This window comes from Coffea arabica, chromosome 8c (assembly GCF_036785885.1).
Source record: "Coffea arabica cultivar ET-39 chromosome 8c, Coffea Arabica ET-39 HiFi, whole genome shotgun sequence".
In the NCBI taxonomy this organism is placed as follows: domain Eukaryota; kingdom Viridiplantae; phylum Streptophyta; class Magnoliopsida; order Gentianales; family Rubiaceae; genus Coffea; species Coffea arabica.
In genome coordinates, this window is record NC_092325.1 from 34770916 (window position 1) to 34787664 (window position 16749).

The window sequence follows — 16749 nt, forward strand, 5'->3', positions numbered from 1 at the left end:
ACTTAATCTCCGATGAGTTTAAAAATTGTTTACTCATCTTGAAGGTAGAGGAAGTAGATGCGTGTCAAGTGAATAACAATCTGGCAAAACAGGAGGTTTTATCAGTGCCAGCATTGACAAATTTTAATTCATTAGGCACGAAAGCAAAAGCAACAATGGATTTGAGTTTCTATCAATTGCGAGTAACAAAATAAATTTAGACATTAAAACAACAAACATAACACATATAGACACACGAAAAAGCGTACTAAAAGCACAACAAACTCTTCTACTTATTGAAAGTTATATCTCCCAATTAGATCACAGCTATCCAATTTCAAATTCGTCTTATTTGAAGTATGAACTATATGATGCAATTGCCCTCTGTTCAACAGCAACAGTCTACTTCTACTCTTATATTATAGGGGGAAAAGGTCCAGCTGCACATGCATGAAAACTAAAAGGAGAGATCCAAATCGAACAAACACACATTGTATCCCCTAAATTGTTTAAAGAAGGAAATTAAGTTAAGTTTCTCCTTGATGCATCAAGTTGGATTTGAATCCCTAACTTAATGCACAGTAGGTGCATGGAGCCTCTTATAGGCCACTGAACAAAAGCAAGTGGCTTAACGAACAATCTTGTCAGTTAGTACTACTTAGTACAACACAATACAGTAACAATCACACTAGATGTTACCGAGCAATTAATACACGTTCAAAAGTTTCAGAAAAGCAACAAACAAATTTGCTGGATTCCGACAAAACTGGAAAAGATTCACGGATGGACTCCTGAACGAGTTCAAACAGACAAACTTGTGGCTCAAAATTAAGATCTAAGTTCCAGCTGTCCCGTCTCCATACGCGTACAGGCATGGGCCGGTTCCTGGTGAACTGAGCAAGTTGTCGCCCCAGTTTTTGTTTGATTTCTTTAATGGCAAGGAGATTTGGAAGCAATTTTAAAACTCAAGGCAGAGAACTATCCAATTCAATTACAAACATTGGTACCCTATTATAAGCCAAATCTATTAAATAATCATGTCAAATTTAAGGCCAATTTATTCAATTGATCCACAAATTTATTCTTTGTCCAACAGGTCTCGATATGGTCACTTAAGGGTCAAGTTGCTTCCTTTTGTCCTTCAATGCCTGCATTGAGCTTGGAGCAGTGTTAGTGGCACCCAGTTTGCCACTGTGATGGTAGTGGCTTTCTTTTGTTAATTATACATATCTTTTTCTCAAGATTATTTTTAGTGGATGCCCTGCGTCCAATTTACACTGATACTTACATTTTCTATTTCATTATATTTACGAAGTTTCTTCATTTAACTTTATTTTTCTGGAAAAAAACTGACCACTTTCACCCTTTGTAAGGGGTAGTAATTTCTGACACTACATGAAAACACGACACAAATCTAATAGAAAAATATCGAACTGGGGTTTGTCTTTGACGAGTTTGTTGTAAATAATAAGGGTATTTCAAAAGATTTTGTCCCACATTGAAAACTAGAGGGACTCCTCATCATTTATAATACTTACTCTTTTATTGGACTTGTGTTATGTTAGTAACTAGTGTAGACTCTCACACATGTGAGGAAAATTGAGTTGGGCCATTTCAGTACAAACTGGTGGATTTGTGCCCGCGCCCCCCTGCACGCGGTACATCTTACAAATCAAAGTTAAATTCAAAATTAGGCACGTTTTTTTAATGTTATCAAATGTTATCCTCTTCAACGTACACTTTCTAATGCCTATAAATAACAGTTATTTCCACTATAGAAAGTACATCAAATCTGACAGTAGGGACCTTCCTGCCAACTTTCTTCTACTACTTCTTCTTCTTCTTCTTTACTCTCTGCTGGATTTACATAATATTTGTCAATTCTGACCCTTCTTGTTTACACTATGGTTGTAAACGAATCGAGCAACTCGTGAACGGCTCAAGTAGAGCTCGAGTTGGCTTGAATCGAAATCGAGATCGAATTCGAATTCAAAATATTAAACTCATTAGCTTGCGAGCCGACTCACGAGTTCGAGTATATATATATATATATATTTATTTATTTTTTATTTTTTATTTTTTATTTTTTATTTTTTATTTTAGGTATATATATATTTTTTTATTTTAAGTATATATTTTTTATTTTTTTATTTTAAAAGTAAAATTATACATATATCCTTAATATTTTATTATTTATTAAGAAAAAATTTTATTTTTTATTTTTTCCGAGCTCGAGCTCGGTTCGAATCAAGTCAGCTCGTCGAGCTTTAAATTGTCAGCTCGTCGAGCTTGAGCTCGAGTTCGAATTCAATAAAATTAAGTCAAGACTCAACTCGATTAGGCCAAAACTCGACTCAACTCGACTCGTTTGCAGCCCTAGTTTACACCAAGAAAAAGGTTTGCTTAATTTTGGGAAAACATTTCGACTTTCTAAAATAATTTTTTAGAACAGTGCTATTAAGCACAATTCAAACTACATTTTATTAGTTTTAGTTAACATTATTTTTGTGGCTATTTTTACAACAATCTAAGAAACTATGGCTTCCGGCAATGTTAACACCTCATTACTTGCATCCGCATCAGTTGCAGTCGCACTACCTTTGGCCAAACCTTTTTCAGACATCTCCAAAATTGAAGTTTTTGCCAATGAAAACTTCAAAAGGTGACAAGAACGTGTGCACTCTCTAATCGACATTCATGGAGTGGCCTATGCACTGACAAAATCATAACCAACTGCAACTATGGATGTCAAGATGCAAGAATCCTGACAATATGTCAATAAGGTATGTCGGCATACTATTTTACAAACACTTTCAAATGAACTATTTGATGTGTACTATAGTTGCAAGGAAGCTAAAACAATTTAGGAAACCTTGATAACAAAATTTACTGTGGAAAACGCCACCAAACAAAAATTCGTCGTGAAAAATTACAACCAAATGGCAAATGACAGAAGACAAAGAAATGAAAGAACAAATCACGGAGTACAAAATACTAGTCGATGATCTAAAAAATGAAGACATAAATTTGCCTGAAAATTTTGCTACTAGCATGCTAATTGAAAAGCTGTCCAAATCGTGGATTGACTACAAAAATAATTTAAAGCACAAGCAGAAAAATTACACCATTGATAAGCTCGTGAAACATATTCTGATTGAAGACTCCAACAGGAAGGAGTTAAGGACTGTCAAAGCAAAGGAGATGGCTTTCAAAGCTAGCCCGATTCAAAGCAACAATAAAAGGTATGCCAATAAATTCCAGAATTACAAGTCCAATAATCCCAACTTTAAGAAAAAGAAAGGCATTTGCTATATTTGTGAAAAACCAGAACACCATGCTACTAAATGCAGGCACAGAAAGAAATGTGACAAAGCAAATGGCAATCCTCCTAAAGTTAATTTAGTCGAAAGGGATGATATAATTGCTACAGTCATCTCTCAAGCTAACATTGTAACCAATGTAAAAGAGTTGGTAGTAGACTCTAGAACTACTCGATACATATGTGCAAATCAAGAAACATTTTCCTCCTATACTCCAATAGAGGATGATGAAGAGGTGATCTATCTTGGAGAGTCACGAACTGCTAAAGTTCTAGATAAGGGCAAAGTTCTCTTGAAACTCACTTCAGGAAAAATTTTGACCCTCAATGATGTACTGCATGTGCTGAATATTCGGACAAATCTGATTTCTGTAGCATTGTTAGGAAAAGTTGGGGTGAAAGTGTCATTTGAATCTGATAAGATTGTAATGGCCAAAAACAATGTTTTTGTGGGCAAGAACTACTATAATCAGTGACTCTTTGTACTCAACATTTCAAACGTACTTAATGAAAATGTATCTTCTTCTACTTATATTGTCGATTCAATTTCTTTATAGCATGCTAGATTAGAACATGTTAATGTTAGCTACATAAAGAAAATGTAATCACTTGGGTTATTTTCTAGTATTAATAGTAATGATATGAAAAAATGTGAAATATATGCAGAAACTAAAATAACCAAGAAAAGTTGTATAGTTGTTCAAAGAGAAACTAAATTATTAAATCTAATTCAAACAGATTTAGGTGATTTAAAACAAACTATGACTAGAAGAGGAAAAAGATATTATATTACTTTTATAGATGATTATTCTAGATATACCAAACTTTATTTACTTAGAAATAAAGATGATACTCATAATGCTTTTTTATCTTATAAGTCTGAGATAAAAAATCAACTTAATAAGAAAATAAAAAGAATTATAACAAATAGAGGAGGTGAATACTTAGTTTTAGATAAGTTTTGTGAACATGAAATCATAATACATGAAATAACACCTCTTTATTCACCAGAATCTAATACAGTAGCAGAAAGAAAAATAGGACACTAAAAGAAATGATGAACTCTATGTTAGTTAGTTCTCATGCTCCAGATAACTTATGGAGAGAAGCTATATTATCTTGATATCATCTACAGAATAGAATTCTACATAAAAAAAATTGGCAAAACACCTTATGAGTTATGAAAAAAATTATAAATCAAATTTAAAATATTTAAAAATATGGGGGTATTGTGCTAAAGTGCTATTACCTGAATCTAAGAAAAGAAAATTAGGTTCTAAAACTTCTGATTATATGTTTATTGGATATGCTGAACATAGTGTTGCATATAGGTTTCTTGTTTTAAGAAGTGATGTACTTGATTATAATACAATTATTGAGATAAAGAATACTGAATTTTTTGAACATATTTTTTCACTGTCCAATAAAATTTCTCATGCACCTATTGAGAGAAATAAAGAAATAACCTTTAATGAGGAATTGAGAAGCCGAGAAAAAAAATTTTCCTATGAAAATTATTTTCAAACCTTTCTTGTTGACAATGATCCTTTAAATTTTTCTGATTGCAAGTTTTGGAAATAAGTAATTAAATCTGAAATTGATTCTATTTTGAAATATAAAACATGAATTTTGGTAGATTAACCCCCTGGTGCAAAACCTATTGGGTTGCAAATGAATTTGTAAGAGAAAATATAATTCTGATAGTTCTATAGAAAAATACAAAGTTCGTTTAGTAGCAAAAGAATTTCCTCATAAACAAAATATTGACTATTTTAACACATTTGCACCAATAACAAGAATTTCTTCTATTCGTATTTTATTTGCCTTAGTTTCTATCCATAAATTTGTTGTTCGTCAAATGGATGTCAAAACAGCATTTTTAAATGATGATTTAGAAGAAAAAATTTATATGTTTCAACCTGAAGGATGTGTTGTATCTGAACAAGAAAATAAAGTGTGTAAATTAATTAAATTTCTTTATGCCCTAAAATAAGCTCCTAAACAATGGCATGAGAAATTTGATCAAGTATTGTTAAAAGATGAATTTTCGTCCGTAGAAGTGGATAAATGTGTATATACTAAAGTTGTGAATAATCAATATTTGATAATTAGCCTATATGTAGATGGCATGCTTATATTTGGTACAAGTATAGATATTGTTAATAGTACTAAATATTTCTTATCTTCTGATTTTGATATGAAAGATTTGGATGAAACTAAAATGATATTGGATGTGAAAATCATAAGGAGAGATAATGGTATAATATTGTCACAAGAACATTGCACAAAAAAAAGCTTCTTAGGAAGTTTGAAAATAATGATGTGCCACCTGTAAGTACTCTTTCTAATACTAATACTCAATTAAAGAAAAATAATCGTGACCCAGTTGCTCAGTCTAAATAAACTCAGATTATTGGGAGCCTGATGCATTTACTGAATTTGACAAGATCTGACATAGCTTATGATATGTGTAGATTGAGCAGATATACTCACAATCCTACTAGTGAAAAGTTGGTTTGCATTAGTCAAACTAATGAAATATTTGAGAGGTACCATGAATTATGGTATCTTATAATATGAATTTTCTACTGTATTGGAAGGGTGCAGTGATGCTAATTGGATCTCGAATTCAAATGAGACAAAATCTACTAGTGGTTCTGTATTCACCCTTAGTGGTGGTGCAGTAGCATGGAAGTTGGTTAGAAAAACAATCATTGCTAGGTTAACTATGGAATCAGAATTTGTAACTCTGGAGTTGACTGGTTCTGAGGCTAATTGGTTAAGAAACTTCTTAGCCAATATTCCTCTGACTAAAGATCTGTTGCCTCCTATATCCGTACACTATGATTGTCAAGTGGTAATTGCTATTGCTAAAAATAAATCATATAATTGTAAAAATCGACACATGAAACTAAGACATGATGTTATAAAACAGCTGCTTGGAGATAAAACTATTTCCATTGATTTTGTGAAGTCAAAGTTGAATTTGGTCGATCCTCTGACTAAACTTGTAGGAAGAAAATTAATTATTCAAACTACAAGAGAAATGGGACTAAGGCCAACAAGTTGTCAATAGAGACAGTAACCCAACCTATGTGATTGGTAATCCCATGAAATAAGTTCATATGGGTAATAACAAGTCAATATTGACCGTAAAGCAGTTCAAATTTAAATCCCTTAGGAGATAAGTCCTTTGATTGCTAGTAATTATGAGGGTGAATTAAAACTCTTAATGAATTCATATCCCTATAGAGAAGTGTATTTAAAGTAGTATATACTTGATGAATTCACCTATATGAGAGTGGAGTGGGGCCGCTCCTATAAGATTTATTGGCCAAACCTTTATAACTCTCATGAATAACCAGGCAGGGGCACGGGTTAAAAACGCAAAATTACGTTAACAGCAAATTATGGGTTGCAATGTGATTAATAAAATCTTTGTTATACATCAAGAGTTATTGGTTCATAGAAATTCATATTTCACCAATAATTCTGTAAATCATGTTTTGTTAATCTAAGTTTGGTTCATAATCCAAAAGACACCAAACTAATTATATTTCACCCAAATAAGTCCAGCAAATTATTTTCTTATCTTTTGTCCAAAATCTTGTGAAATAGGAAGGAGATTATTATATATAATAGGGGTATTTCAAAAGACTTTTTCCCACATTGAAAAACTAAAAGGACTCCTCATCATTTATGATACTTAGGGTCTGTTTAATAACATAAAGAAGTGCTGAATTTGAATTTTTTCAGACATTTAGATGTTTTGAATGTTTGATAAATAAAAATCTATTTGCTGAACTTGTTAAGCAGTGCTGAACCTGTGTGTATTTTTTTCAGCACAAGAATCCTAACTGAATGCTTAATTCTGATAAGAATCAATAGAATTACTTCAACTACCATATCTTATCTACTAAATTTACCCTTATTTGTTAATTATGTTCAAAATTCTTATCTAATTAAACAATCTAATATTACCTATCTAACGATTTTCAGTTTCTCTTTTCTCCCTTTTTAATGACTTTCACATCTTCTCCATACTCCTCATATAATATATTTCATCTTTTATATTTAAATTAATTAAATCATAGATTCTATTTCTTTTTTGAATGAAAAGATATAAGGGCAAAATTGTTAAATTAAACTTATTAAGCATTCTGCTATAAATATTTATCAAACAGTATAAATAAGTTTAGCAATAAAATTCAGACATTCATATATTTTTTTCAATGCTTAAAATTCAGCAAATTAATTGTTTCAGTATTCAGATTTCAGAATTCAGATTCAGTTTTATCAAACGGAACCTTACTCTTTTATTGGGTTTGTGTTAAGTTGGTAACTAGTGTGGGCTCGCGTGCATATATGGGAAGTTGAATTGGACCGTTTCAGTACAAACTGACTGATTTGCCCCCTTCACCCGGTACTTGGGTTAAACACGGTCCAAGTTAGTTTTATTGCGACCAAGAATAAATTTTACTTTTACATCTTACAAATCAAAGTTTGACTCTTTCTCGAGTAGATAAATTCTTATCTCATCGGTTACGAAAGTCAGGGCAGATTCACAACGTTCTCTTATAATATAATTTTCTGTTACACGAAAAATTAGGCACGTTTCTTTTATGTTATTAGATGTTATTCTCTCCAACGTACACTTTCTAATGCCTATAAATAGTAGTTATTTCCACTTTAGAAAGTACACCAAAGCTAAAAGTAGAGGCCTTCCTGCCAACTTCCTTTTACTACTACTACTACTTCTTTCTCTTCTTCACTCTCTGCTGGATTGACGTAATATTTACTAGTTCTGACCCTTCTTGTTTATACCAAGAAGAAGGTTTGTTTAATTTTGGGAAAATATTTTGACTTTCTGAAATAATTTCTTAGAACAATGCTATTAAGCACGACTCAAGCTACATTTTATTAGCTTTAGTTAACATTGTTTTTGTGGCTATTTTTACAACAGAGTTCAGATTAGAAACGAGTCGAATTCGATAAAACCATCAAATAAATAGATCAGGTCCAGATCATTATCGAGTTGCCGTGTATAACTCATTTAACCCGTTTAAATTAAAAAATTAAATGATGATTTGTCCCATCCAAAAGACTTTGCTCCGTAGGAGACGTGCTATGTCCTATTTTGTACTTCAATCCTACAATATTGAAGCTTTTGGATAAAAGACTTTGTATTCTACAATATTGAAGTTTTTGGACAAAAGACTTTGTATTCTATGACGTGCCCATGTATCCTCTAGCCCAAGAGCAAACTGCGATTTTCTGCAGAAGTTGGAGTTGTTGACTTGTTGTAGTTCAGATTAAATAGTTCAGTTCAGGCCAGGTTCGTGAACCTATAAACCTGAAGGGTCATGTTACCCGTAACAGATTGGGAGGTCATGTCTGAGTTGATGTATTATTTAGGATATGTGAGTTTCAATATGACTCGCCAATCTGTGACCCGACTGATTGTCATGTCTAATAAAAAACTACCTAATTTCATTGGACAAAACCTTTATGAATATTACCTTATTTTGGAAATATGAAACCATCATGGTATAAGCATAAAAGTTGGCAACCAAGTTACAAAATGCTAATTTAAGACACTAAAATGAGATTAATGAGACTACGTGAGCAAAGGTTGTTCATGGGCGGATAGGCCTCGCAAGTTCCATTCCCCACAAGTTTGTCCCTTAGTATAATTGAGTTAGAAAAATAATGGAGCAAAAGTCTAAATATAGTATAATTGGCATAAAAAATAATGTAACAAAATATGAAAATATCAATTTACCTCCAAATGGAACAAAATTGAAATTGTGCTGCCCGAATTGAAGGGTTAAGGGGAGAATTTTATCCTCATCCTTGTTGGGGGCAAATGCGGGGATAGGCCTCACAAGTTCTATTTTAAACAACTTTACCTTCGGATATAAATAAGTTATAGATAGAGTGTAAAGAAGTTACAACATGATGTTAAAAAATTTTAAATGACTATTTATCTTCAAATAGAGTGAAATGGAACTTGTTGAGACTTCCGTTCTAACAAAAGCATGGCTAAATCACACAAATTCACCTGCAATCATCCATTTCTGTTGATTTCATCCACTATGCTAATCTTGTACTTCGAATATAGTCCTGAATGATGAAATACTTTTCATGTTTTATTTTACGGATAATTTCAGAAACCTCACTTGAGCTTTTTGACAATTTCACTTGGCTCCTCTGAGGTTTCAATAATTACATAGACCTCCCTTGGACCAATCAAATGACTAAAATGTCCTCCACTTAATAATTAATTCATAAAAGGACATTTAAAACCAAAAATACTTCTTATTATTCTACTTGTTATTTACTAATCTCAAAAAATAATTTACATAAATTTTCTAATTTTATCTCTTCCTCTCTCCCTCTCTCCCTCCCTCCCTCTTATATATTTTTCTCTCTTTTTCTCCTACAACCGCTTCTCCCTCTTATCAAATATCGCGCTCCATTATTACCAACCACACCACTATCAATTTTTTACTATCTCTAAAATTTATTTGCATTTTTTGTCTTCCTGTCTCTTTCATTCTATAAAAATTTTAGACCTTTCCTTTTTTTTCCAATAGTTTTACTCTTTACAAATGTTAGCCAATTGAAGTTACCAAATTAACAAGGCGCAGACCATGGATTTTATTGTCAAACTAAGGGAAGATGAAAATGGTTGCAGTGAGAAAAAAATGAAATTGAGAGTTGGAACATAAAGAAGTGACTATTATGTTTGTTAAGCAAAAAAGTCTAGCAATTACTCATTGGTTCTCTCTTTTATTTACCTATTGATTGTGGTTTTACTATAAAGGCAGAATTTTGTTTCTATTTCTAAGAGTGCTAGAGTAATGATAAATTATGTTCTCAGGGACATGGGGCATTTCTTAGTTTAATATTGGTAGTGGTGGTAGTGAGTTGCATTAGGCAAGAATTAGCAAATAATGAATTTTGAGATGAGTTGGAGTCACTAGACTTTGTTTGTTTTAGTAAATATGACAGTACAAGAAATTAAAGAATAAAATCTTGTTTTGTTTTTTCTTCTTCTTTGAAGAAGGGTATTTTAGGATATTTGTGAAAAATTATAATTCTTTGGATCTATATTGTTACATAAACCTTAAAAGTAAGGGTGGTAGGTGTAATTTTTGAAATTTAAGGAGAGCTCTCTGTAATTGCTGGAAACCTCAAGGAAGGTTTCTGAAATTATCCCTTTATTTTAGAATGGCACGCTTTTGTCAGTAAACTTAAGTAAAAAATTTACCCTTGCAGATGTTCTTTTCTTTTGTTGAGTACATTTATTTGCCACATGTTGCAAGTGTATTTATAAAGATTCCTATGACAAGTTAATAACCATAGGATCCCTTCACGGTGCCTATTTACCATTTCAAACTGATATTCTTTTATGTAGATTACTAAATTGTTCTTTTTCTTTGTTTCTTTCCACAAAAAGTCCGGCTCTATTATAAGGTTTGATTTGTTCAGATAGAATCTTAAACGAAACTATGTAACAACATCTATTAGTTGTTGGATTTTTCTAATATATTATTGCAAGTATAGTTACATATGGGATAATTTTGTCCCGTTGCCACTGCTGATTGTAATCATTCTTATATTGTCTTGTAATCTGTTAGTGGAGTTTATTTTTATATATTGCAATCTTTTTGACTCCTTTACTATATTTTCTATCTTGTCTTGATTTGAAATCTTTCCTACCAGTAATTGTAACCTTGACATTTTTTTTTAATTGTGTAAGTGGGAGAGTTCAAATTCAAGACTCTGAAATTACTCACCCAACTCATCTCTTTCCCTAATTTTGACTTCTTAAGTACCCTAAAGTAAGCATAGTGTATATAAGATAAAACACAAACTAAAATAAAAGCATGTTCAATTTATAAAAATAAGATGAGGGCATAGATTCTAAGACTCATCTATAAGACCAAAAAGAAAAATACATTACTAAAACCACATGGAAAAATAGAGGGGATAATTCTAAACCGTGAGAAGAGTCAAGAGAGAGAAAACATTTAAACAAGTTTAGTAGCGAGTGATGAAAGTATCAAAGAAGTGTCAAGTGTGGTTCAAAATAACAACAAAGGGGAAGTAAAAGTAAAAATGTGCCGCAGTATGTTAGAAAACTAGAATGAAAAAAGTTGTGATATATTCCTCTTGGTCATAATACAAAAAAATGTCCCTATATATAGGTCTATATACTAAAATACATTGAATCTAGACTAACTTTTACATATGGAAAGATCTATAATTGATCCTAACTAGATGTAATTTATACAAGAGAATCATATAATTGATACAAGAAAATTATACGTCATATTGACATATTTACTTTAACACCTCCCCTCAAACTTAAGATGGTTGCAAGGAAACCAACTTAAGTTTGTTCTTGAGATGATGAAAACAAGCAGAAGATAGTGATTTGGCATGAATATCAGTAATCTGGTCCAATGACGAAACAGGGAAGAGACTCAAAGTACCATGATGAAGATGATGACGCACAAAATGATAATCAATTTCAATATGTTTGGTGCATTCATAAAACACATCATTATGTGCTATCTGAATAGCACTATGGCTATTACAATAAATAGGAATAGGTGAAGAGTGAGTAACACTCATGTCTTCAACTAGCTAGCGGACCCAAACTAATTCTTGAGATGTATCAGCCAAGGCGCGATATTTAGCCTCAGAACTAGAGCGAGCAGTGACCGTCTGTTTCTTACTACGCCAAGAGATTAAAGAATCACCGACAAAAAAATAAAAGCCAGTAGTTGAACGTCGATCAGTGGGGTCACCAGCCCAATCAGCATCAGAATAGGCACGAAGTTGAAGAGGAGAATGTGCTGAGAAATGAAGACCATGAAAAAAAGTACTCTTGACATAGCAAAGAATTCGGAGGACAACTGCATAATGAACTAAACGAGGGGCACTCATAAACAGACTGACAATATGTACAACATAAGCAATGTCAGGCCGGGTAACAGTCAGATAGACAAGACCGCCAAGTAATTGTCGATTTCGCGTAGGATTATCCAATAGATTGCCATCACCAGGAGTGAGATGTGTGTTTGGCTCAATTGGAGTAGAAGTAGTCTTACTATCTATGAGTCCAGCTGAAACCAAGAGATCTGAAGCATATTTAACTTGGAATAGGTAGTAGCCACTAGAGTCCGAGGAGACTTCAAGACCCAAAAAATAGTTAAGAGAGTCAAGATCCTTCATTTCAAACTTAAGATGAAAGGAGTGCTTAAGTTGTTGGATACCATCCAAATCATCACCTGTAATGATCATATCATCTACATAAAGAAGTAAGATAGTGCCAGCAGTAGTGCATCGAAGAAAGAGAGCAAAATCATGAGAACTAGAGATGAAACCCAAACTGTGAAGTGTAGAATTGAACTTAGCAAACCAAGCACGAAGACGACAGACTTTATGAGAAGAATGAGAAAAGCCTGGAGGTGGTCGTATATAGACTTCATCATTAAGATCACCATTGAGAAATGCATTTTTCACATCCATCTGGAAGAGGGACCAGTGACGAGCAGTAGTAATAGCAATAAGAGTGCAAACAGCAGTAAAATGAGAAACTAGAGCAAAGGTTTCTTCATAATCAATACCATATTCCTGAGTGTAACCTTTAGCCACAAGACGAGCTTTGTAACGCTCAATGGAACCATCAAAATGTGTCTTAATTTTATAAATCCATTTGCAACCAATTGGAGTTTTGTCTGGAGTTAAATCAACTACATCCCAAGTATGTGTTTTGAGCAAAGCATCAAATTCTTCTTGCATGACTTTTTGCCACAGTGGATAAGAAGAAGTTTCGCGAAAAGATGTTGGTTCATCTAGAGCAGATAAAGCAGAAAAGCAATAATAGTCACGAAGATAGGTTGGTTGAGTTCTTACCCGAGAGAGATAACAAGGAGAGTCAGGAGTAGGTGGATCATGAGTAGGAGAGTCAAGAGTTGACAGATCCTCTAGTGAAGACAACTCGTCAGGAGACGTAAGTGACTGTACAGAATCTGGAGAAGAATTTTTTGGAAAGAGATCTGCTGAGCGATTGGTAAGATAAAGAGGTAGAGAGAAGGAAGGTAAATGAGTTTTAGATATCCCAGTGAAGAATTTATGTTCCCAAAAATGACATTTTCGGAAATACGTTACCTACGAGAAATAGGATCATAACATCTATAACCCTTATGACACTACAAGAGATTTGGCCTTTTGTGAAATAAAAAGTCATCACTAAAAATCAAAAAGTCGTCATTATATGAGTATAGTGATGACTTTCTCCATTGTCACATGGTTGTCACTAATTCTATGTCACAAATAGGTATGTGTGGCAACCTCTTCAAAGTCGTCACTAAATCTTCTTATTTAATGACAAAGACTAAGTCGTCACTAACGGTTAGTATTCTGTGACGAATTTTCTTGTCATTGTTTCACATATTTTTTTGTCATAAAACGTAGCAAAAGTCGTCACAAATTTGAACAAGCACAGTGACGACTTGAACTTATCACTCTCATTCCTAGTATTCAGTGACAAGAATAGTCGTCACTTAGTGAACTTACAACTTTGTCTAGAAGAATTGCAATTGTTCATTACAAATATAACATTGTCACGGCTCTCATTCCGACAATTATAGCAAAAAATTAAATTTGGCTAAGAGTGACAACTTTTGGTAAGGTTGTCACTGAGTTTTGTCTTAAAGAGTTAAAATTGACCATTACAAATATAGTATTGCCATGGCATTTTCAACAATTATAACAGAACATTCAATTTGACAAAAGGCAAAATCAACGTAGAATATATGCCGCAAATTCATATATTTGACCATAACACATCTATAAATTAATCAAAACAAAAGTGAGCCACAAATGTTGAGTAAATTCCCAAAAAGTGTGACTTTTTAAACTAACTTCCCAAAGGGTGGTGATTTTTTAGTATCTTCCCAAAGGATGAAAAACGCATCCAGGAAATGCGTTTTTATAAATAAAATCGCAATTGTCAAATGCGTTATTTTAATTTTCATCAATTTATTTTAATATAAAAAAATTGGTTAAATAACGCATGATTAGAATGCCTTATTTTAAAAAGTCTCATAGGATGAATGCGTTTTTGGTCCTTAAAACCCATTTCTGAAATACGTTTATTAATAAAAAAACGCATTTGCTAAATGAGTTGTTTAGCATATCTAAGAAGCCTGTTCTACTCCCCGGTACTTCATAAGGGGTCTAAAAACTAATTTCCCCTCAATCCCTCTCTTTTTCTACCCTAACTTCTTCAGGCGCCAAACAAAACGCACCACCCATTCAATTTTTTCTTACATCTTATCCCACATTCGCAGCCAACGTAAGAGTAAGGGTGGTGATTGGGAGACTGCTGAGCTAATTAGGCATATTATCAGGTAATACTTAAAATCCCAAATTTAGGGTTTATGTAATGGATGCATTTAATTATTTTAAAGAGCAAAAAGCAAACCTGAGATGATTCTTTGGGGTTTATTGACAGAGGAAGATACCCGACAAAGGGCGAGAGTATTAGACAAAGAGATTCTGGAATTTTCTCAAATTCTACAGATCATCTACTCTCAGGTTTCTTTCTTTCTTTCTTTTTCCCTCTCAAGTAAGTGCTGAAATTTTTTTTTTTCCCCTCAAACTTAAAGTAAGTTTATTTTTTTGCAGATTCAAAGGATAAATTGTTGCCAGAGTATTCATTCTCTTCAAAGTGAGTGCTGAATTTCTTTTTCTTTTTTTTTTTCATACACTATTTTTGGTTGAAATATAAATGGCTTCCGTGTGTTTATGACATTTCTTCTACTAGTATACTTTTATATGTTGAGCTTCCAAGGTTGGAATTTTTGCTTCCTGTTGTTCTTGAAACCAATAAGAAGGGTGAAGCAATCAAAATAGTATAGAGCAATATGCATCCCGTACATTTATAGAAAAAGACAAAGTACGTGCCATCAACTAATGCATCATGAATTAAACTTCTAAAATCCGGATCTATTACTACTTGAATTCATAAATTTTTGACATCACCCAGTAATGCATCACTTAGATTCAAAAATGTATTGATCCATAATCTCTTGCACAATAATGAATTATAGAATACAAAGGAATTAAGCAATCCAGCAAACCCCAGCAGACAAAAAGTAAAAGATTTGGGAAAAGATATCCCCAACAGACCATAATATGAGATGATTATGTCAAGATGCTAAATTAGACTCCACACCTTGTACACTTTGCTGGAGATTACTTCAAAACTGAAGCAGGAGATATATTTTTCACCTTGTTTTCGAATTTTCTTTTTTTTTTTTTACATGTCAGTGTAGTTAGCATTCAGTTAATTTATTTGAAGATATCTAACTTTCTCTCAGTTTACTTGTAAGAATGTACTTAATGTCAATTTAACTGGTCTGAACCATGATTTTGTTAGAAGAGGAGCAGGGGATTTTGTTAATCAGTCCAACAACTTGCCTTCTGAGCCACCCACTGCATGTGTTGTGTGCGTTCTTGTGTGCCTTTTTTAAATTCTCAAGACTTAGATACATGCAAGAGTTTAGATACAAAACGTAGCAGCATATTACATTCAACACTTTTGATACATGTATGTCTACTCTCTTTCAGTTATTGTTAGGTGGTTCTTGAAATATTTTCTTATTCTTTACTGGTTATTGGCAAATATGAATGTTGGCACTATAGATATTAATCTAAATTAATGTGTGGTCATGTCAAAATGAAAAGAAATAAGAGACTACTATAGACTTTTATTTTTGAAAGATTCTTTCACAGTATAGAACGTAATACCTGTGGACAGTTTTGAAGTTTAGAAGTTACCTACATTTACAAGATATGACTGGTTTTAAAATATACTTTTTATTTATAGTATTTTTCAACATTCGAGATGAATTGACTGTAGTTTACATTTCATTTGAAGGCTTGTTAGCATATGTTTTAATGGATCTTCAACATCCATTGAAACTTGCTTTATATTGGGATGGTCATATCCAATATTATCCTGATTTGGGATTTATAGGCCCAATTGGCAAGATAGTTACAATCAACCACAGGATAAGATTTGGAGACTTACTAAGTAATATACACTCATATATTGGAGTGGATACAATAACTATAGATTTGAAGCTCATCTGCAAATATCCTGATCATGGACCGTGGGGTTTCAAATTTTGCCCATTACTAATAATGAACGAAGAGGGAATGGATTTGAGTAAATTTAGAGTAAATTTTGCACATTTATATATTTAACATAAATTATATGATTCAGAGTAAAATGCCTGCCCCCATAGCTAGTACTTTATTCAACTAATCGAAGAAACCCATAAAGAGTTGGTAAAAAGTGGGTAATTTCTTTTTTTTACTTTCACGTATTTAATTTATATTAAATACAAAACCTACTAGTTTTCCTT

General features: G+C 32.7%; 1 protein-coding gene and 1 long non-coding RNA gene across 2 annotated transcripts; both read left to right on the top strand.

The window, feature by feature from the left end:
- Window positions 1–2925: 2925 nt before the first annotated feature.
- Window positions 2926–3774, top strand: LOC140013508 (uncharacterized). The gene has a single exon (XM_072062812.1). The coding sequence runs from the start codon at window positions 2926–2928 to the stop codon at window positions 3772–3774; it is 849 nt and encodes a 282-aa protein (XP_071918913.1).
- Window positions 3775–14822: 11048 nt separating this feature from the next.
- Window positions 14823–15318, top strand: LOC113706609 (uncharacterized). The gene is made up of 2 exons (XR_003452060.2): window positions 14823–14914; window positions 15005–15318. It is a non-coding gene; the product is annotated as an uncharacterized lncRNA (long non-coding RNA).
- The last annotated feature ends 1431 nt before the right edge of the window (window positions 15319–16749 follow it).

Bases quoted from the DNA above. Each gene is read 5' to 3' on its own strand.
- LOC140013508 (XM_072062812.1), top strand. From the start codon at position 2,926: ATGACAGAAGACAAAGAAATGAAAGAACAAATCACGGAGTACAAAATA.